This window comes from Oryctolagus cuniculus, chromosome 12 (genome assembly GCF_051225735.1).
Source record: "Oryctolagus cuniculus isolate XC-2025 breed Fujian yellow rabbit chromosome 12, ASM5122573v1, whole genome shotgun sequence".
In the NCBI taxonomy this organism is placed as follows: Eukaryota; Metazoa; Chordata; class Mammalia; order Lagomorpha; family Leporidae; genus Oryctolagus; species Oryctolagus cuniculus.
In genome coordinates, this window is record NC_142878.1 from 82,178,316 (window position 1) to 82,200,324 (window position 22,009).

The 22,009-nt window shown below is 47.0% G+C and overlaps 1 protein-coding gene across 3 annotated transcripts in view; it reads right to left on the minus strand.

Annotated features, from left to right (window-relative positions):
* Positions 1–22,009, minus strand: part of MYO1E (myosin IE) — a 226,268-nt gene that overhangs the window by 54,649 nt on the left and 149,610 nt on the right. For all 3 annotated transcript variants that reach the window (XM_008268949.5, XM_089310487.1, XM_089310488.1), the window contains 7 exons: positions 21,502–21,582; positions 21,123–21,209; positions 17,120–17,206; positions 15,940–16,107; positions 14,905–14,990; positions 11,830–11,911; positions 5,371–5,477 (listed from right to left, as the gene is read on the minus strand). In XM_008268949.5, coding sequence (XP_008267171.2) covers positions 5,371–5,477; positions 11,830–11,911; positions 14,905–14,990; positions 15,940–16,107; positions 17,120–17,206; positions 21,123–21,209; positions 21,502–21,582 — 698 coding nt within the window. The remainder of the gene's footprint in view (positions 1–5,370; positions 5,478–11,829; positions 11,912–14,904; positions 14,991–15,939; positions 16,108–17,119; positions 17,207–21,122; positions 21,210–21,501; positions 21,583–22,009) is intronic.

The window sequence follows — 22,009 nt, forward strand, 5'->3', positions numbered from 1 at the left end:
CCTGGCAGCTCTGGGGGGCTGGGGGGATTCATAGAAAGGGGTACCCTGGAAGCCTACCATGTGCAGAGAAAGACAGCATTCTCTCGCTCTGAGGCCATCGATCAGGCCTGTGCAGGATGACTGACTACAGGCACTTAGAAACATGGCATTTGAAGAAAATGAGAAGTAAAAGCTCATTTTTTAAGATAGGATGTAAACTGTGCTGTGGTTAGAAGGAGCCCCTTGCATCCCTCATAGCGTGCATTTGGGGCCGCCTGCACCAAGTGTGCTCCCAGAGAACGCTGGGAGGCAATCAGTCCCATCCTCATTCTGACTCCACACAGGCCCTGACAGCTGTCTCCCCAGCAAGGGTTCAGCTAAGCCTTGAGCCCCTGAAGGCTGCCATGCGCCAGGCACACACAGTTCCCCGTGCAAGGTGTGAAAGAGGCCAACACCGTGATTCCTGCTGTAGACCACGCAGAAAGCACAGTGAGAAAGAGCCAGGCTCTGGAGCTGGTTTCCGGGTGCGCCCTCTGGCTCGGACACACTGTAACCCCTCTTTGACTCACTTTCCCATTCTGCAAAATGGAGCAGAGGTGGTGATGTAAGTTCTTAATTTCTATTTGGGTACCTTCTGCATAAAGTACTTAGTTTCTGGGATGAGTAATGTAAAGATCTTATTCTAATATATTCTCAGCTACAATGAATAAAGCAACACAGAAGGCTGGAGAAGAAAATGGATTTTTCACGGTGGGAGGATTTGCTGGAACAGTGTTTTATGTGCTGGGACCTGGAAAGATGAGCTGAACTCTTCTGGTGCAGAGGAGATACCATGAGAACAAAGGCACGAGGAGGAGAAAGGACCGTGGCTCGGGGAGGAGGGGCACCGGTGAAGCTCAAAGAAGGGGTGGGACCTTGATCCCCACAGGAGGATGAGGTCACCCTGAAGGATGTTTAGTCTCCAGTCTGACTGGTCTTACCTGAGCCATCAGCCAGAAAGGTAGACTCCTTCGAGAGACTTAACTGTTTAAACGCCTTTACATGAAGGAATCAATATTCAACATCCACATTTGCTGGGATAAGACAGAGATAGACAAGTAGGTAGATGAATGAATGATAAAGATAAGTAGGTAGGTAGGTAGATATAGACAGATAATCTGGTCAACTAAAGGGGCAGGCATCTGATCCAGTAGAGTGACTCTCTCAATCTCAGATACCAAACTCACCGCTGGTCTTTTTTCCTGGTGGAGGATACACATGAGGATGTCCATCTCAGATACTGGCTCATTCTAAAATACTTCGCACAGTTATTGGCTTCACTCCAAGCTTCTGAGGCAGGGAATGCATCCCCCATCAATTCAAGAATAAATTTCATTTCCCATGAATCACATAGGAAAGAATATTCCTCGTGTTAAAATACTGCTTCATTCACTGTAACTTTCACCATCAGGAAATCTTACAAATTTCCTTGAGTTTGACACTCAGTCTAGCAAATCCTGTAACATTCAGAACCTCACATCACCAAAGGACCCAGGTTGAGTTCTGCATATGCCTGGAGCACCCCCTAAGTAGACACTGGCCAGACAGACCCTGTTGTCACCTAAGTGGTGCCATCTTTGTCTCTTGGGAGGAGCCCTCCCCAAGATTGTCCTTGGCCCTTATCTCAAGTCAGTCAAGGCCTGAGAACCCTGCGAAGGCAGCAATTCTGAACCTAGGGCAGCCATGTTGCAGGAAGCCAACAGGAAGAAGAGAAAGACCCCTGCCCCCCATAAACTTGTGGAATGGGTAACCGTCTTCACCAAAAACTTCAACCGAGCACATAATCCCTGCAGTGGGGCACACTATGCCCAGCACTATCCACTCACAGAGGGAGTGGCAGACTGTTCCACGGTGGACATGGACCAGGACTGGGGTGGGAGGCCACATGGAGCAACCCTACTGGAAATATCAATCAACACTTGACCAGCTAACACCTTGAACTTCTTATACCCATTGTACACGAATGCATGTCAGGTTCTTCACTGCAATCCAAATAACAGAAGCAATACAAAAATAAAATAATAAAGGAACACACCATGGGGAAATCCTGTGAGAACTTCCTGAATAAATGTACCCCTATCTTAATGTCTCCCTTTTCTGATACTGCAATGAATCAGCTTGCATTTTATGAGAAGGGATCACCAGTGCTGAGGAACTTCCAAACAGGAGCAACCACAAACATTTCTCTGTTACAGGGGCTTTCCACCGAGCAGATGAGGGGGTGCTGCAAGTGAGAAGTTCTCATTTCAGATGATTTGCTAGGAAGAGTTGGGGAAGGGAAAGCCAAGGCAATCCTTTTAGAAATACTTCTACTCCCAAGATTCTGACAATTTCCTCTGACAGCACCCTTTTACTGTGAGTTAAGAGCCCACGTCTGTGGACGGCATGTGCATATGTAGACATGTATGATGGGGGCATGGGGCAGCACAGTGGAAATACTCGTTCTATCAGATCAAAGGAAGATCCTGGCCTGGACTGACTTCTTGGTCTAAAGAGAAAGAGACTTTAGACAGAAGAGAGTGTCTCATGCAAGCTACTTAGTGGCAGGCTAGCCCCACAGCATGGTCTTCCAAACCCTGGTCCAGTCCTTTGCCTTTTGAGATCTGAGGTTCTCAAAGTGAGATGTGTGGACCACCATCACCGTCGTCACTTGCACTGCATGCAGAAAAAAAAAAATGCACATTCCAGGTCTACCTCAGAGTCATTGAATCAGGAACGCCGGGAGTGGGACTAATTTTTAGCAAGCTCTCCGGGGCAATCTCAAGTTTGAGAACCAGGGTGGGAGGACCAAAAGATTCATTTTCAGTCTTCAAGTGGGAAGAAATGACAATTCTGTTACTGCCCTGGTCTCAAAGGAGAAACGTGTCCTACTCATGTCAGAAACAGAGGGGCCGGCGCCGCGGCTCACTAGGCTAATCCTCTGCCTTGCGGCGCCGGCACACCGGGTTCTAGTCCCGGTCGGGGCGCCGGATTCTGTCCCGGTTGCCCCTCTTCCAGGCCAGCTCTCTGCTGTGGCCAGGGAGTGCAGTGGAGGATGGCCCAAGTGCTTGGGCCCTGCACCCCATGGGAGACCAGGAGAAGCACCTGGCTCCTGCCTTCGGATCAGCGAGATGCGCCGGCCGCAGTGCGCCAGCCGTGGCGGCCATTGGAGGGTGAACCAACGGCAAAAGGAAGACCTTTCTCTCTGTCTCTCTCTCTCACTGTCCACTCTGCCTGTCAAACACACACACACACACACACACACACAAAACAAAAAAACAAAAACAGAGGACAAACGCAGGGCTATCAGGGAAGTGACCAAAAGGGGGAATGGTCAGATTCTGTGTACAAGAGGCAAGGCTGCAGGAACTGGGTGGGAGTGGTCAGCCTGCAGGAGAGAATAGTCAAAGGAAACGCGACACCTGCCTTGACCCAGCAGGAGAGCTTGAGTGTTCACATTACAAAGCAATCATCCTAATATGATCATTAAAATGCACGCATGTATTAAAATATTGTACCCCATAAATATATACTATTACTGTTTGTCAATAAATTTAAAAAAATATACTAAAAAGTAACAAGAATCATTCACAGGGTGGACTAGAGAGCTGGGTCATGGTGAGACTGACCTAGAAAAGCACTGTGGAGTCCTTTACTGTTCGGTTATCAAGAGAGGGACTGACCACCTTAGGAAGCAGCAGCTCCTCCCAGAGCCTTAGGATCAGTAAGGGAGGGCATCGTAGGAGGAATCTCAGATAAGAAATTAGACAGTTTCAGAGATATAATAGAAAAGACGCCTTAGGATTAGGAGTCGGTAGATGAGATGACCCAGAGGGGAGGTGGATAAACCAACGGGAAGCTTCTTGCGTCCAAACAGGCCTTATTTTTTAAATTTATTTTTATTTTTTTATTTTTTTATTTTTTTTTGACAGGCAGAGTGGACAGTGAGAGAGAGAGACAGAGAGAAAGGTCTTCCTTTTGCCGTTGGTTCACCCTCCAATGGCCGCTGCAGCCAGCGCGCTGCGGCCGGTGCACCGCGCTGATTCAATGGCAGGAGCCAGGTACCTCTCCTGGTCTCCCATGGGGTGCAGGGCCCAAGGACTTGGGCCATCCTCCACCGCACTTCGGGGCCACAGCAGAGAGCTGGATTGGAAGAGGGGATAGAATCCGGCATCCCAACCGGGACTAGAACCTGGGGTGCCGACTGCACAGGCAGAGGATTAGCCTAGTGAGCTGTGGCGCCAGCCGCCATTGATGAATTTTAATACTGGTCTTCTCGTTGATGTTAAACTTTGATGTAGTCACCTGATACCTAAAAGAATATTTCTTTTCTCCAAGAGAAAAGAGGTAGCAATTCAGTAGACTCACATCTTAGGGCTTGACCACCTGGTGAAATGACCAGGATTAGCATTAGAGTCAAGGTCACCCGGCACAGGGTCTCTCCCCAGCCCTTTCCATGCTCCAGTGGACACTGAGGTCAAGCCTCTTAGGCATGTGCATCTGGACCCCCCAGCCGAATCCATCATTATCTTAATATTTCCCAACTCAACACCCCCACTTCAACCTGCATAAGTCCTGACCCTCGTAGCCAATGGCAGGAGGCCACAGATAGGACTTCCTCAGAAGTTGGGGCACAAAGGGCTCATTGAATCATGCGCTCCACTGGCTTCTCCTTGGCCTCCTCCCTTCCTGGGAGTCACCCTGCTCTTCTGCATAGACTTAGTGGAAATGGCAGCACCTCCACCATGACCCCCCCGCCCTCCCCCCGTGCCTTCCTGAGCTGCTGTAACTTACAGCTGTCCAATGAGTGTGTCCCTGCCAACCCCAAGCTGAGCTCCTGAACTAAGCACTATAGGCCACATCCTGTGGGTGCTGATCCAGAGCCGAGCGCACCAAGCATGTCTACAAAGAGCCTCAGACTAATTTTAAAACCATCACAACAGCAGTGGTAGGGTTTCCTTTTGTTTTTTCCATCTGTCCCTGGTCTAGCCAAGATCAACATTATAAATTGCTAATTCTGAGCCCAGTGGCACTGCTAACATTCTAGGAAAACAAAAGGAGGGGGACAAATACATAGGCTTTGGCCTGAAAAAGACATGATATTAATATCCCTGTTTTCAAGAAAAAAAATACATGTGTATATAATGTCTACAGTTGAATCAAATGTGGCAAGATGCTAAAAATTGTTTAAAACACACACACACATAGACAACTTACAATGAAAAAATAGTTAAGGCAGAAAGAGATAAACACATCAGGCAACTGAAACCGCCCTGCCTGTGGCATGGGACGGCCCGTCTTGGGCACAGGCCACAGTGTACCGGGGCCTGCCTCGGCTGGCCTCCACCTCCCTGCCCGCCGGCTACACCGCACCTGCTTTCCTCCCAGTCTCTGGGCTTCTTGGTTTCGTTTGGTTTTATGCAGCGAATGTAGTGGGGTGTGCATTTCATCAGGGTGCTCACAAGGTCATTGGCTTGTTTCTAGAAAGGAAGAATAATATTATTTAGAACGCTAGGACTCTCTGTGATGCAGAACCACTTTCAGGGAGACTTGTGAAACTGCAGCGTGGAGATCTATAGCCAGAAATCAATCTTCTCGTCAACTTGTTCATTAAGATTCAGTCAGGTCTACTAAACTTCCTTAAAGCTCTGCTGACTTTTACAGTGATCTGATCACTCTTAAACAGGCCTGAAACTCGATCTTTGGAAGCAGATAGGCATTTTTGATACGGTTAATAAAAAAAATTAAAACCCAGTAAATCTACACATACAATTCTTTTCATGTAGTACAAGGAAGCATGTTGGTCATTTATTATTTTTATTAACTTGAAAAGACAGAAAGAGGGAAGGGGAGAGGAGAGGAAAGAGAAAAACCTTCCATCCACTGATTCACTCCCTAAATGCCTGCAACAACTGGGGATGGGCCAGGCTGAAACTGGGAGCAGGGAATTCCATCCTCGTATCCCAAATGGGTGGCAGAAACCCAAATACTTCTTTATTTACAGAGAGAGATAGGGAGCTCTTTCGCTACTGGTTTGCTCTCCAAATGGCTACAATGGCTGGGGCTAGGACAGGCCAAAGCCAGGAGCCTGGAGCTATACCCAGGTTTCCCAGGTAGATGGCAGGGGCCCAAATACTTGGGCCATCTTCTGCTGCTTTCCCAGGTACATTAGCAGGGAGCTGGATCAGAAGTAGCCAGGACTCAAAATGACACTCTGATATGGGATGCCAATGCTGCAAACAGTGGCTTAGCCAGCTGCACCACCAAAACAGCACTGGGACCCAAGTACTTAAGCCAGCACCTGATGCCTTCCAGGGTGTGTATTAGCAGGAAACTGGAATCAGAAGCAGAGCTAGGACTCAAACCGGGCACTCTGATGTGGTGTGTGGGCACCCCAAGCAGTGACATGTCAACTTCTTATATACCATTTCATTCTTCTTTCTCTACACGTCTTTTTACCAACCTGAAAACTCTGGTTACTTTATATGTGGCAGGTTCCCTCTCTTCCACGGGCTAAAAATATTCCATATAAAATTGTCTATTGAGACCTATAGGCACTGGGTACCCAATACGGAACTGGTTCCAGCAGGAAGAGTTACAAAAAATAAACCTGAAATTGCTTAAGGTACATCTCAAGCCATGAGAATCTCACACGTGGTTCAAAGACACAGGAGCCGAGTTCCCATCAGCATTCCCAGCACACAGCTGAGCACAGAGGCTGCACATATGCAAACTCTGCTTCCAAGCAAATCAGCATGAAGGGAGAAAACCTCAAAAAGAAAAATAGCAGAAAGGGATGTCCAAAGCCAGGAGACCATTACCGAGTCAGCAGAAGGGATATGCTTGCCATAGAGAAGCCTCTGTCAATTAGGGCTTTGCTGTCTGCGTGGCTTTGGGAAATCCGAAACCCTTGAGAAAAACTACTGGGGATATTCAGTGCAAGATGTTCCCTGGTGAATTGAGTTCTCTGTTTAGAGGCACAGAAAACAGCAATCTTCACAATGCCCGAAACTGAGCACAGAGCTGCGGAGGTCACACGATCAAAGCAAAGGTGGATGATGAAAAAAATAAAGAGTCTCTCTGATGATGCAGAATGCACTTGGGAATGAACCTAACGACCTTCACAACACAGAAGGGCAAGCTGGAGAGGGATGCAGAGTTGCTCATAACAAAGCTTTCAGGTTTTTTAAGCCCCAAAACTCTTACTATTTTTTAATTTTTAGAGTTTACTTTTTTATTCAATTAAAAATTCTGACTCTTCTGTCCTAAGTATTTAACAGCATGCCTTATTTTTACCTTAGCAAAAGGAAACATAGGCAAGTGTGACTTCGCATGTCACTTCACGGAGCTCTCTGGCTCCAGGCAGAACAACTCAGTTGTCTTTTTTTTTTTTTTTTAACTTTTATTTAATGAATATAAATTTCCAAAGTACGATTTATGGATACTCAGTTGTCTTTATTGACTTTGCATCAAGAGGTGGACACAGGGTTATCTCACCTGTGCCCACAGCAAATTGAAGAGGGGGCTCCTATTATTATTCCTGTGTTTTAGATGAGAACACTGGGCCACAGAGAGTTAAAAGTATTGCCGAAGATGAGATAATAAATAGAATCAAGGCTTGAGCCCCAGTCTGGGTGTTACTAAGCCTGCTTCCTCATCACAGTACTACCTTACTGTCATCCGAATAGAGCTGCAGGATAGCTCAGTGGACTAGGAAAGGAACTGGGTGAGCTAGGGTTACACAGAAGGCATCATGTTGTGGAATAACTCATTTCAACAAATAGAACATACCTTACCCATCTGAATTACAACAACTATGGGTCCTTTAGGGGAGTCCTCGTGTGGTCATGAAGCAGTGATGACTAGATTTAACCCAGACTTCAGCCAGGAAAGAGCCCCTGAGTTAGGACAGCAAGGTCCCAGTGAGTTGCCCAACAGAAGCAGGAGTCAAGATATAAAGACAGGACAGTGAAAAAAGGTTTAGGATGAAATCCCTTCATTTAAAAAATTTGAGAGAGGGAAAACATGAAATATGATGGGCTGGTTCACTCACCCAAATACCTGCAACAGCCCAGCTGAAGCCAGGATCTGAGAATGCAATCCAGGTCTCCCACATGGGTGGCAGGAGCCCAATTACTTGTGCTGCTTCCCAGGGTCTGCATTAGCAGGAAGCTGGAGTGAACAGTGAAGCCAGGTCCTCCGTCAAGCCAGGCCTGCTGCTCTGGGATGTGGGTATCCCACACAGTTTCTTGACCACCAGGCCAAACGCCTGTCCCAAAACATCCTCATTCTGTTCTCTACACAGATTATTAGCAGGCCTGGATCGGGGTCTTGGCTCTGCAAGCTATGTGACAGATCACTGCATTTCTCTGGGCCTCAGTCTCTCCATCTGTCAACTAAGGAGAATGAACTAGAAAAGTTCATACACACACACACACACACACACACACACACATATATATATATAAAATTTAAATTTATTTGAAAGACAGAGTGTGGTCTCACCCACTGGTTCCATACCTCAAATGCCCGCAATGGCTGTGGCTGGGCTGGGGCCAAAGCTAGGAGCCAGGAATTTAAGCCCAGATCTCCTAAGTGGGTGACAGAAGCCCCATTACTCGGCCATTATTGCTGCCTCCCAGGCTCCACATTAGCAGGAAGCTTGAGGCAGGATCTGAGGCTTGGAATTGAACGCAGGCATTCTGATGTGGGCAGCAGGCGTCTGAACTGCTAGGCCAAATGCCCACTCCCTAATCCCATAATCTAAGGTGTGGAATAGACGTTACAAGACATGAACGGGAGAGCAGCCCAATCACCTGCGACTCCTCTGCCCTTTCCCACTGCACAATGGCTCCAGCCTCGGTCAGACACAGCAGCAGTCGGGCTACCTTTGCCGGCTCTGAGCTTGATTGTCTTTCCCTGGGCCATCGGTCTTTGGGTCTAATTTCAGTAACAGTCCCTTCCAGCCGCAACAACAGAGAAGTTAGTGAAGCCTCAAAATCAAGTGTTATTAAGCTATAGTCTAATTTATAATCGGGGGAAGGGCGTTCCCACCAAATAGACTCTACTAAGATCCTCTAATCAGCATTACATTTTAAAATAATCAGAATACAGTAAAGTATCCAACAGCAACATTTTAAAACATATATTTAACAAGGATGTAAATTTAGCTTTTCTCCCAAGGAACTTGGGGTCTTTTTAAATGCCTACACCTCAGGGATAGCACTAAGCTAAGGCTTACAGTGGGACTGGCAAAATGTGGTGCAAATGGAAGGTGGGTATGGAAGGGACGGGAGACTGGGCTGGGGCTGTGCTTCTCTGAGAGCTATCTCAGAAGGAACATACAAAGCAGGGAGACCGCCACTAGGCAGACGCAGGTCACATAACCCAGCGGAGGTGTGGGCAGGGTGAGGGCACACAGGACAGTCCCTTTGGGAGAGCTGGCTGGCTTCCGGATGCTGCCCCTAGCCGATGGCCAAGATTCGTAACCCTAAACATTGGCAGTGCAGCCCAGAAGGGTGGCAACTTTGGGCATTCGACAAGAAATGGGTCAGGTCTCAGAAAGAGGAGAAAAATGTCCCTATCCCTACTTTCCTTTTTATAGGGAATAATCCAGACCACTTGAAAATGAGTCACCACAATGTTGATGATCCGGGCCCCTTGGATCCGAATGTGACAGTCTCATGACTGGACTTTCCAGCCCAGAACTCGTCCTTATCCAGGACCTTGCAGGGAAGGCATGAGTCAGAAAGCTCACACAGACACTAATATCTGGGGCCTCATGAGAATGTCGTCTGTTCTCCGCCTTCAACTCCCTGCTCCAGAGAACCTGCCCAGGGACCGCCCAGGGTGGGGGCTCCTAGTTCACTGGACGTGATCCCCTAAAACTCAGAGGGCTCTACCCTCCAGTTGAAAACCCAGCTTGCTTCTCACTTCCTCCATTAAACCCGAAGGCTCCCCTGCCTGCCTGATGAGATGAGAGATTGCACCGACTGTTTATTTCAGGTGGTGCTCCTGCCCGGAAGCAGCTGACCATGGGCTGGAGGGGCAGACAGCAGGCAACAAACCACCACGGGGTCCCTGCAGCTCGGGGTACTCAGGAGGACATGCAGAGTGAACAGGGCAGGATGCAGAGGCTGGATCGGGAGCCAGCTATCTGAAGGACTCAGAACGGTCCAGTAAGGATTAAGCAGAGGTGAACAAGCATGGCCCAGGAAGGAAAGGAGCAGGGCCAGGATGTGAGAGGGGCTAATGCACATTTGTGCTGCGCGTGCCTCAGACACTGTTGTTAAATGCCTGACACGCACTATTGAATTTAATCATCACAGCAATCCCTCGAGATAGGAACCAAGACCTCTGCCTTACAGATGAGCTAAAACAGCGCCGAGAGTTTAACTCACTGGCTATCAGCAGCTTAGGAGAAGCAAAGCTGGGACGGTAACTAACACAGGTGCGCAAACACAAAGCCCGCTACCGTTAATCACTCAACATTCCCTTTGATGGTAAGGAGCCTTAACAGGTAAGACTTAAAATATGTGTATTCATGGAGCTAGCGTTTGGTCTAGTGGTTAAGACATGGGTTAAGAGGCCAGTGTATCATATCAGAGTGCCTGGGTTGCATGCCTGGCTCCACTCTGGATTCCGTCTTTCTGCCTATGCAGACCCTGGCTCATGTAGTTAGATGCCAACCGCCCATGTGGGAGAGCTGGACTGAGTTCTGGGTTCCCATTTAGCCTCTGCTGTTGCAGGCCTTTAGGGAGTGAACTGTTGGAAGGGAGTTCTGACTGTTTCCCAAATACATACATTTTAAAACTTTAAAAAACATTCTTAGCTTGTATGTTTTTCTTTTTCAATGATTTATTTATGTATTTGAAAGGCAACATGACAGAGAGGAAGAGACCGAGATCTTCCATTCACTGATTCATTTCTCTAAATGCCTACAACATCCGGGATTGGGTCAGTTGAAGCCAGGAGCTGAGAACTCTGTCTGGGTCTCCCACATGGGTGGGGTGGCAAGGACCTAACTATTTGGGTCATCGTCTGCTGTATTTCCAGGCTCATTAGCAGGAAGCTGGATCACAAGTAGAGCGACCAGACTCAAACTGGCGCTCTGAGACGCCAGCGTCACAAGTGGCAGTTTAAAACCACTGCATTGAAAGGCCGGCCCCTGGTATTTTTTTTTTTAAATAAATAGTTTGGTGATTATTTTTCAGAGCTACCTGATTAAATGTGCTTGACACAACCTTTCAATCCAGAGTATAATTAAAGACAATGGACTTTGCCACACAATGGCTCAAATAAGCGCCCTGCCCACAGGGGCTCGGGAAGGTACCGAGACCCCCTGTGTCCCCTGTGTGTGCAATTCACAGCAAGGAGGAGCCTGCCAGACCCACTGAGGAGGAGCGCACCCACTGTTGCTATCCGACCACGTAGCTTTTCAGGCAAGAAACGTTCTGTTCTTGCTAAGTTACTGGGTCTGGCCTGGAAAGACCCTCATCAACATACAGAGTGTGGCTCTGAACCAGAATTCTGATCGTTCAACGTAAATTGTTCCAGATTCAGTTACAGCCATTTCCACTTAGAAAGTAGCTGATTATCATCTGCTGACTATTAAGCTACGAGGTACTTAACATCCATTTGGAGTTTCAGTTCAGCCAAGTCAAACTCCGCTTGCGTCCTGGAGCTGCTACACAAGCAGCAGCATGACTTGTGGGCATCTTCTGTAACCATCACCTTGCATCTGACCTCATCCTGGCCCAGGGGTGCTGCTCCTGACTCCTAGAAAACCCCAGCTCTTACAGGAATTCAGAAATTTCCCAAAATAGAACTAACCTTTATTTTGCTTCCGGCAGTCGTTGGACGCCCTTTCTTGTCAGCTTGCAGATTTTCAGGAAATAAAGACTTTATGAAAGGCCTGGAAAAGGAGAAAGAGAATGGATCAGCAATCTGGAAGTGCCTTGGGGGCTTACGTCCTGCTTCCGTAGAGAGCGGGGGGCAGCTCAGCACAGAAACATACTTTTGGCTACAAAAAGGTCCTGACTCACAGTGCAAGCCATCAAGATGTACTTGGGGAAAGAGCAACTGGAAAGACACAAGAGAAACTACTCCAGCACATAAGCATCTTGGAGACTAAACCTGAAAAATAAATGTTCAAGCTGCCTTTCAAATGCTCCCTACCCCCTCCACTGGAATTGCGGTCAATGTTGACAGTAGCAAACAGCAGAGGAACACCAGGACCGGCTTGTTAAGGCAGCACGACAGACAGAACTCAGGGAATCGTGTGAAGTGTTGGGCTCAGTGCAGATGATGGCTGATTCTGCAGCAGGCTTTTCTGATCCTAGGCATGATTCTCACTCATCGCTGGAAATTTTTTTTTTTAATTTATTGGAAAGGCATAGTTACAAAGACACACACACACACACACACACACACACACACGTCTTCCATCCACTGGTTCATTCCCCAGATGGCTGCAACAGATAGGGCTGGACCAGACCAGAGCCAGGAATTTCTTCCAGGTCTCCTATGTGGGTGCAGGGGCCCAATCATTTGGGCCATCTTCCACTATTTTCCCAGGTGCATTAGCAGGGAGTTAGATCAGAAGCAGAGCAGCCAGGACTTAAACCAGTGCCCATATGGGATGCCAGTCCTGCAGTCTGGGGCTTTACCCCACTGAACCACAACATCAGCTCCTGGAAATTTTTTTTCTCCAAGATTTATTTATGTGAAAGTCAGAGTTACAGAGAGAAAGGGAGAAAGAGAAGGATAGGTCTTTCATCCACTGATTCACTTCCCAAATGGCAGCAACAGCCAGGGATGGACTGTGCTAAAGCAGGAGACTGGAACTCCATCCAGGTCTCCCATGTAGCACTTGGGTCACCTTCCACTGCTTTCCCAGGCACATTAGCAGGGAGCTGGATTCGAAAAGGAGCAGCAGGGACTTGAACTGGCACCCATATGGGATGCTAGCTTAATCTGCTGTACTGTAACACTGGCCCTGGCAATTTTATTTTTTAAGATTTATTCATTTGTAAGTCAGTTACAGAGAGAGGGGAAAGAGACAGAGAGACAGATCTTCCATCAACTGGTTCACTCTCCTATTGTCCACAACATCTAGGGTGAGACTGAAGCCGGGAGCCGAGAACTCCATCTGGGTCTTCCTCATGGGTGTTAGGGACCCAAGTATTTGGGTCATCACCTGCTGCCTCCCAAAGTGTGAACAGGAAGACAGAACTGGGAGTAGAGCCAGACTGAAACCCAAGCCCTCCAATATAGGATATGGTATCACAATCATGATGCCAAATGCCCACCCCATGGTTGGGTAATTCTTAGGGTTAGGACTAGGGTTGGGGCAGGAGGGCATCTCATACATTGTAAGATATTTGCCAGCATTAGTGGCTTCTGCTCACTAGATGTCAGTAGCATCCTGTCCTCCCCACAGAAAACTTTGACAAACTGCATATTAGCAGTAGTAAGTCACAAATGCGCTTTTTGCCTGCTGCACATACATTCACTAGCAGTTCTAAGTGAGCTGATTGTATTCACGTGCCTGCCTCACCAGCACACAGTGCAAGGATAATGTCTTAGTACACAGTAGGTGTGTAATATCTGCTAACTGACTGAGTGAATTACCCATATAAACTGGCAATCTGATATTCGAAACCAAACTCACTTCTTCCTAAATGACTTCTTGGGCATCTTCAATTTTCCAGGAAGACTCCCTTGCAATCTGCTTTTAACATGACCAGACATAATTATGGATTGCTGCAGCAACTGCATTTACAAAACAACAGGTCATGTCTATATGACAGGAGTTTACGTAGAAGCATCAACAGCGCTTGAACTCAGTAGGAATTCAACAGTTAAGTCTGCACCTGACTGCTATAAAACACACGCTGGGAGTTGTGGCTTCCCTGAGCTTTTTAAGAGAAGAGCAAATAGATTTTATGTGTTTTGAATGGAAAGAAATCCAACATCTCAGAAGTGGTGGTGTGAGTACAAGGAAGTACAGGAGTCAGGAAGGGGGAGATTAGGGGAGAGCTAAATGGAGCAGAATCGCTTTAGATCAGGTCTGAAAGAGAAACTGTTTTACTTTCCCTGCAGTTAAGCCTTCTTCGAATCTTATTAGGCTTGCTCTTGTTGGTTTGGTTGACCTTGATGTTACGACAGTTTTAGTAAGAAACTGAAAGGCAGCTCTTCCTTGAGGCAGCTCTAAGGATGTTACGATCTGGAGGACTGTGCACTATTGTACTTACCTGGCCTGGGTAGGCCTGCTCATGTTAACAATGTATACTTTCCCATTACCCAGGGTCTGGGGAATCTTTGTAGGGAAGAAGGGAGGAAATGACACAGAGCTGGTCCCAAGTGCGCCAGCAACTTGCAAGGGGGATGTCACTACTACTTCCCTGTAGATAAGGTCCTGGGAGTTAAGGATCTTTGAGTCATTCCCTCTCTAGCTGCCTCTTGCAGAATTCTTGAGCCATTTCTCAAATGCTTCAGGGACTCAAGGTAACTTGGGTCTTGCTAAGACATGAGCCACCATGGACAATACTTAGGCTGATACTATAAGAGCAAACTTTCATAGAACGAGACCATTTCAGAATGGCCACCCCAATCTAGACCCAGCATGGTTACTTCTCCCTGCCACAGAACTGAAAATGTTGAAAGCAGGGTCGCCTCAAGGATATGCAGACGACCCTTGTAAGGAGCAAGAACTGGCAGGGGTAGAAGGGAGAGACTGAGATTGGAAAAAGGAAATCTTTTAGAAATCAAATAGTCTAATTATGATCCAGACCCAACAACCCAAAGGAACAAAATCCTAATGACTCGAAGACCACAAGTTTGCTGTGATATTGGAAGTCGCACCGCATGCGTATCCCACATCAGGTAACGCAAAAACACACTTACAGCTCACTGCTCTGCATGAGTTCAATGAGATCCATAAAAAGCACATCACGGTTCCTTTCACAAAAGCCGTCCATGTCATAGGATACCTGAACAAGAATGCAAAGAAATCTAATTCTACCCTTCAAGTATTTCACTGGACAACAAAACCAACCAACCAACCAAGCTGGCATGGTCATCTTTGCCAGAATGTGTTTCTTGCCAGATTTCAGCATCAACTCTGGAGGCCACAGCTGCTGGCTGCCCACATGGTCCTGGGGACATAGGAGCAGCACTTCAGCTCTCAAGATTACATACCCCTTCATCTATGGATCCACAGGGATCTCTCAGCAATAAACTTAAGTCTTTTCCTACTCTTTAGCTAAGACAAGAACACTGGTGAAACCCCCTTTATTAATCCATGTCATCCTCAGGGGCCATGTCACCTGCGGCCTTGTTTGCCATTTCTCCCAGAAGTGGTCTCAGAGCTGCTTCTACCTGGCCAGAAACTCATGCTCAGAGACCTTGTTTGGCATGAGATCAGCTGTGATGGAAGATAAAATCAGTGGATTGCCATAGGACCAGGAAGTTTCCAAGAGCCATGACCTCAACTTACTTACCTTTGTATTATTAGCTCCCTTCACCCCCCACCAGCCACCCCCGACTTCCTGGCACTCAGTAGGTACCCAACTCTTATGTGCCTTGATGAGAACAAGCACCCAAAGTGAGCCGTTGGCCTTGATTTATACTCCCTGTGAGCATGGGCAGGCAAGAGAGCCAAGTTTGTGACTGCAGCAGGAGGCAACCTCAACAGCCATTCCTTCAGCAGTAGTATGCGTAACAGGTGACTCATGCTTTTAAAATATGCTGCAGCAAACACAGTCCCTTGTTTTGCCTCCCCAAATGTACCACAGGTCCCATGTGTTGAATCAATAAAATACAGGGAGGCATATGCACATTGCTATCATTGTCTCCAGGAGAAAACAGACCATACACCACAAGGCTTAAAAAGAGGGTAGGTATGACAATGGTGAACTTCCCCTTTGCTGCTGACAATACCTTCCCGGCGTAATGGTGAATGATGAAGCCTTGGTTCCAGCTGTTGAAGTGCTCATGGCTCCCAATCTGCATCTGGAGTTTCTGGAGCAGAGTCTGATCGGCCCCCTCCCCCACAGCGTGCATGGTGGCGCACACGTCATCCAGGATGCTCATGATTCCAGGAGGGTTCTGGTGGGACCAAGACGGCAAGGCATCAATCATGAATGCTCCAAAAACATAGAGGACTCATCAGGTGCTGGCTTAAGAGCTGCCTCAACCTCAGATACCACCTTGAAGGTCAGTGCTCCCCGTGAGACCAGAATGCAATGAACAGTCCTGGATGGAGAGTCACCACAGTCCCAGATGGGGACTCCCGGCTCAGGTCAACACGGGCAGGAAGGTCCATTTTCCTAACAGCTGCTGAACTCCCTCAAGTTTAACTGAAAGTCATGCAAAGAAAATTATCTTCCCACTTTGGTTTGTAGTAAGCTGACTTTAACAATCTCAAAGGAAAACAGAAACATTTTCCTTTATATATATATAATACCCAAATTCATGTTTTGATGTTTCCTCTCAGCCAGTTTCTCCGATAGGCATTTACAATTCCATACTCTACCACTATCTGTTGGGCACAGCTTTTTCCCATGGTACTTTTTGCATAAACAGTCCTCATGACTTACATGGCCTTCATACTTATACTTTAATGGTTCTATTTTCCTGCTCTGATATGCTATAGGTCTGATAACTGTTTCCAGTTTTTGGCTTATATTTTTTAAAAAAGAAGACAAAACAGGAAAGAGTCCCACAGAGATCTCTGTCTTCATCAATTTTATTTTCTTTTTGGTCATTTCTAAGGACTACATTCCTAGATGGTCTATGATGAGACTATTACACAGGACTAATTTTATGCCTCTTCATAGGCTATGTCACCAACGAAAGTGACAATCACCTTCTGTTAGAATTCAGTAACAAATCCCATCTGTCAGCTGACAGACACTCTACTCCTCTGGTAAATACTAGTAGAGTGTATAAGAAAAAGCTACCGTTCCATTCTCACACATACATAAACACACAACGTAAACAAGAAAATTCTCTGCCAATCCCAGCTGCCACGTTGCTTCTTCCCAAACAACATGGAGAACAAGAACTCAGCTAAGGCACACCTGCGATCAGTGAAGAGCCATCCCAAGCCAATACTTACCACTTTGTTTTCTATGAGGTCACACACGATCTTGTTATTAAAGTAGTCAATGGGTGTCCATCTTATTCCCTCTTGAACATATTCTTCCTGTATGATAGGAGCCAAGAACTCACATAAACCAGCATCAAAGAGGAAAAACTTGAATGCCCTCCCCACAAAGACTAGAACCATAATTTCTTTTTTTCTAAGAAGTGATAGGAAAGGAACATTTCATTTCTTGGAAATCTTTAAAGTTTGGTTTGAACCATAAGAAATCGCCACCACTCAATTTTTTTAATTTATTTGCGAGGTAGAGTTACAGACAATGAGAGGGAGAGACAGAAAGGTCTTCTGTCTGCTGGTTCACTCCCCAAATGGCCGAAATGGCTGGAGCTGAGCAGATTCAAGGCCAGGAGCCAGGAGCTTCTTCTGGGTCTCCCACATGGGTGTGGGGGCCCAAGCACTTGGGCCATCTTCTGCTTTCCCAGGCCACAGCAGAGAGGTGAATGGGGAGTGGAGCAGCCAGGCCTCGAACCAGCACCCATATGGGGTGCTGCCACCACAGGCAGAGGCTTAACCCCCTACGTCACAGCGCCAGCCTCACTCAATTGTTTTTAATGAAAATCATATGACAGGGTCCAGCAAGCTGCTGCCTGTACTGCCAGCATCTCATATGGCCCCTGGTTCAAGTTCCGGCTGCTCCACTTCCAATCCAGCTCTCTGCTAATGGCCTGGGAAAGCAGCGGAAGATGGCTCAAGTGCTTGGGCCCCTGCACCTGCATCAGAGGCCCAGAAGAAGCTCCTGGCTTTAGATTAGCTCAGCCATTTGGGGGGTGAACCAGTGGAAGGAAGACCTCTCTCTCTCTCAATTTGCACCTCTCTGTAACTCTGCCTTTCAATTAAACAAATCTTAAAAAAAAAAAATCATATGACATCACATGTGAGTCTAGTTACAAAAACTCCCCTTGAATTTCCCATGGGAGAGGAGTCCAGCTCAGCATCTAGCATTTCGCAGGGAAAGGGTCCCAGCTCAACAAGAGTTGCTTATTGAACTTCAACTTGACCATGCTGTCCAGGTGTCCGTCCCTCCTTCCTTTCCTTAACTCTGCAGATCTTCACGTATGAAGCAGAGTCTCAGGGCTCAATCTTCCAATCTTCTTGTCTCCTCCACTCAGTTCCTCGTAACTTAGTCACTCACATGTATTCCACACATTGGAATCTCCAAGTATATACTTGGTTTCCCAAATTTCACATGTTTAGAGTTTTTAAAAAATTTATTCAGGAGGCAGAGAGAAACACACATACACACACACACACAGAGTGCTCTCATCTGCTAGTTCACTCCCCAGATGTCTGCAACAGCTGGGGCTGAGCCAGGCTAAAGTCAGGCATCAGAATTTCAATCTGGATCTCTCACATGTGTGGTCGAGACTCAAGTACTTGGGTCATCGCCTGCTACTTCCTAGGGTCTGCATTAGCAGGGAGTTGGAACCAGAGACTGAACTTGCGCACTCAGATATGGGTCACTGGCTTCTCAGGAGTTGTGTTTCCATAGCTCCCTTCTACTCTCTGTCTTCAAGAAATAGTTTCACCATTGGCCCTGTCATTCAAGCTACAAAGCTGGGAATCACCTTGGATTGCTCTTTCCTTCTTAGTTCACTTCCTAATCATTTTCAGCAAGTTCTGTGGGCTCCACTCTCCACAACATTTGCTGAATCTGAACTTTCCTCTCCGAGTCACTGTTCCTACCCTCAACACCCTTGCCAGCCCTCACCACTTCTTGCCCAGTTTCCTGCAGTAGTCTCCCAACTTTTTTTTTTTTTTTTTTAAGATTTATTTTATTTATGTGAAAGTCAGAGTTACAGCAGGGGGGTGGGGAGCGAGGGAGGGGTTTGGGGTCTTCCATCCGATGGTTCACTCCCCAGTTGGTCATAATGGCCGGAGCTGTGCCAATCCGAAGCCAGGAGCCAGAAGCTTCTTCTGGGTCTCCCATGTGGGTGCAGGGGCCCAAGAACTTGGGCCATCCTCTACTGCTTTCCCAGGCCATAGCAGAGAGCTGGATCGGAAGTGGAGCAGCCGGGTCTCTAACCGGCGCCCAACATGGGATGCCAGCACTTCAGGCCAGGGCGTTAACCCACTGCGTCACAGCGCCAGCCCCCTCCCAACTTATTTTTAAACTTCCACTCCAGCTTGCTTTCCTTGCCAAGCTCCCCTCTGTAAGTCTATGGAGCCACAGTGACCTTTGCAAAGTCACAAAACACAAATCAGATCATGTCATTTCTGGCTCAAAATCGGGCTCAGCCGGTGCCGCGACTCAATAGGCTAATCCTCCGCCTGTGGCGCTGGCACACCGGGTTCTAGTCCTGGTCGGGGCGCCGGATTCTGTCCCGGTTGCCCCTCTTCCAGGCCAGCTCTCTGCTGTGGCCCGGGAGTGCAGTGGAGGATGGCCCAAGTCCTTGGGCCCTGCACCAGCATGGAAGACCAGGAGAAGCACCTGGCTCCTGGTTTCGGATCTGTGTGATGCGCCAGCCGCGGCGGCCATTGGAGGTGAACCAACGGCAAAAAGGAAGACCTTTCTCTCTGTCTCTCTCTCTCTCCCTGTCCACTCTGCCTGTCAAAAAAAAAAAAAAAAAAAAAACAGGCTCAAAACCTAGTCTTGAGGCTGGCACTGTGGGTAGTGGGTTATGACACTGCCTGCAGTGCTGGCATCCCACATGGGCACCAATCTGAGTCCCGGCTGCTCCACTTCTAATCCAGATCCCTGCTAATGAGCCTGGGAAAGCAGAGATGGCCCACATACTTGGGCCCCTATACCCACGTGGGAGATCTGGAACATGATCCTGGCTTCAGCCTGACCCAGCCCCAGCTGTTGGGCCATTTGGGGGAGTGAACCAGCTGATGGATGATCTCTCTTTCTCTCTATATAACTCTGTGTTTTAAATAAAAATAAATAAATAGTTTTAAAAAACAAACCAACCTAAAGTCTTAGCCATGTCCTATAAACAAGTTCCTGTATGACCTCACTCTGCCTTCTTCCATGTCACTCCCTACATGCCCTCTCTTGGTGGTCTTGCTTTGGATACTGTGAGGTGGTAGGAGGATAGAATTCCAGGGCAGAGAAGAGAGATCCATTGCTCACTGGTGTTTCTTAAGCAGAGGCATGAATACTTCCATCACTAAATGAGCGTGGTTCATGTAGCAGGTAGGATACTCCAATCCCAAATTTCATGTCCACTCAGAACCTCAGAATGTGAGGTTTGGGAAAAGGACCTTTATAGATAAAATAAATTAAGGATCACATGAAATCATACTGGGTTGAGGGTGACCCTTAAATCCAAAGATTGGCAAAAGAGAGAGATTTAGAGAAACAGAAAAAGGCTATGTGAAGGCAGAGGCCAGGACGGTAGCTGCATTGCCACAAGCCACGGAATGCCAGGAGCCACCCTAAGTCAGAAGAGGAGGATTCTCTCTGAGAGTCTGTGAAGGGAGTAGAGTGCTGGAGGCACCTGATTTCAGACTCTGGGATCCAGAATGGAGAGGGGAGAAATTTCTGTTGTAAGCCTCCCACTCATGGAACTTTATTGTGGCAGCCCTGGGCAATCTAAAACCACACGGAGTCAGGAATAAGAAGAAATCTGCATTGAATTTTTAGGGGAAGCTTGGGAGTGGAGCAGATCTGAGGAAAGCAAGATTTTCCTTTGGGACACGGCACATGCATGGACACCCGGGTTGGAAGCAGGCTCCCATTTTCCATGTGGTCAGTGAGTCAGCATGTAGTAAAAACAGCCAGTCACAAGTCCAACTTCACAGCATCATTTGCTTAAAGGAGAGAAAACGTACCAGATGGTATTTATGTTTTACAGACTAAAATAACACGATGGCATATGGTTTTTCTGCATGACTTTATTAGGTACATTTCCTAATACAAGACTGAAATCTTCATCTATTATCAAAAGAGAAAGCTAGACCCTTTAAAACCAGAGAATTTGGAAACAAAAAGGACAAAGGAAGAGGGACTGCTTACCTGTTCTGCCTTTAACGTCAATTCAATAAAAATCTGCTGTAGTTTCTCATTGACAAAATTGATACAAAACTGTTCAAAGCCATTTTTCTGAAATTAAAAAAGTCATATATAATCATTTTGCAAAATCAGTTAAAAGTCATTCTTGAATGATTTCATGAGATGTCTCCATATGAAAAGCTTTAGCAGAAATGTTGGATGCATCAATAGAGAGAGGCACAGTTTATATTTAGGAGAAACTAATTTGGTAAAGGTACATGAAGAACTCACAGAGGCAAAAAAGAGCCAGAGTGGATTTTTTTTCATGGCCTAGAGTTATTTCTTGCAGACCAGATGAAATGCATCACGCTTCCCAATCCCCCATTATTCAAAGTGGCCTCACCTGGAATATTTCAAAGCCATAGATGTCCAGGACACCAATGTTGTATTCTTCATGGTCCTTCTCCATAGCTTTATTGATGGCCTAGGAGAAAGCAAACAGCATGGTCATAATCTCCTTTCTATTCACACTGAAAGTGGGCCTGAGTGGGGGAAAAAGAAGGCCCCCTGTACCCAGCAAACACCACTGCCCAGAGGGAACAGAGGACAACAGGGAGACAGGGGACTTGCAGACTGCACAGGCTCTCAGCGCCAAGTCAGGTACTTTGGAAAACCATCAGCACCCAGAAAAGTACTATGGAAGGGGAGATAATGCTTAATGATGCAAAACAGTAACTTGTGACAGGCTAAGCATTTCTCAGGAAGTACTGAGAATTAGGAGAGAATATCCTGTTGGATGGACGCGAGAGCCGGTATTAGAAAATCTGGAAGTCTCTCTTCTGTTGTCCTCCATTCCGCATTTAATGACCACGTAACACAACATGCTGGGGATGCCAAGGATGAGACAGCTT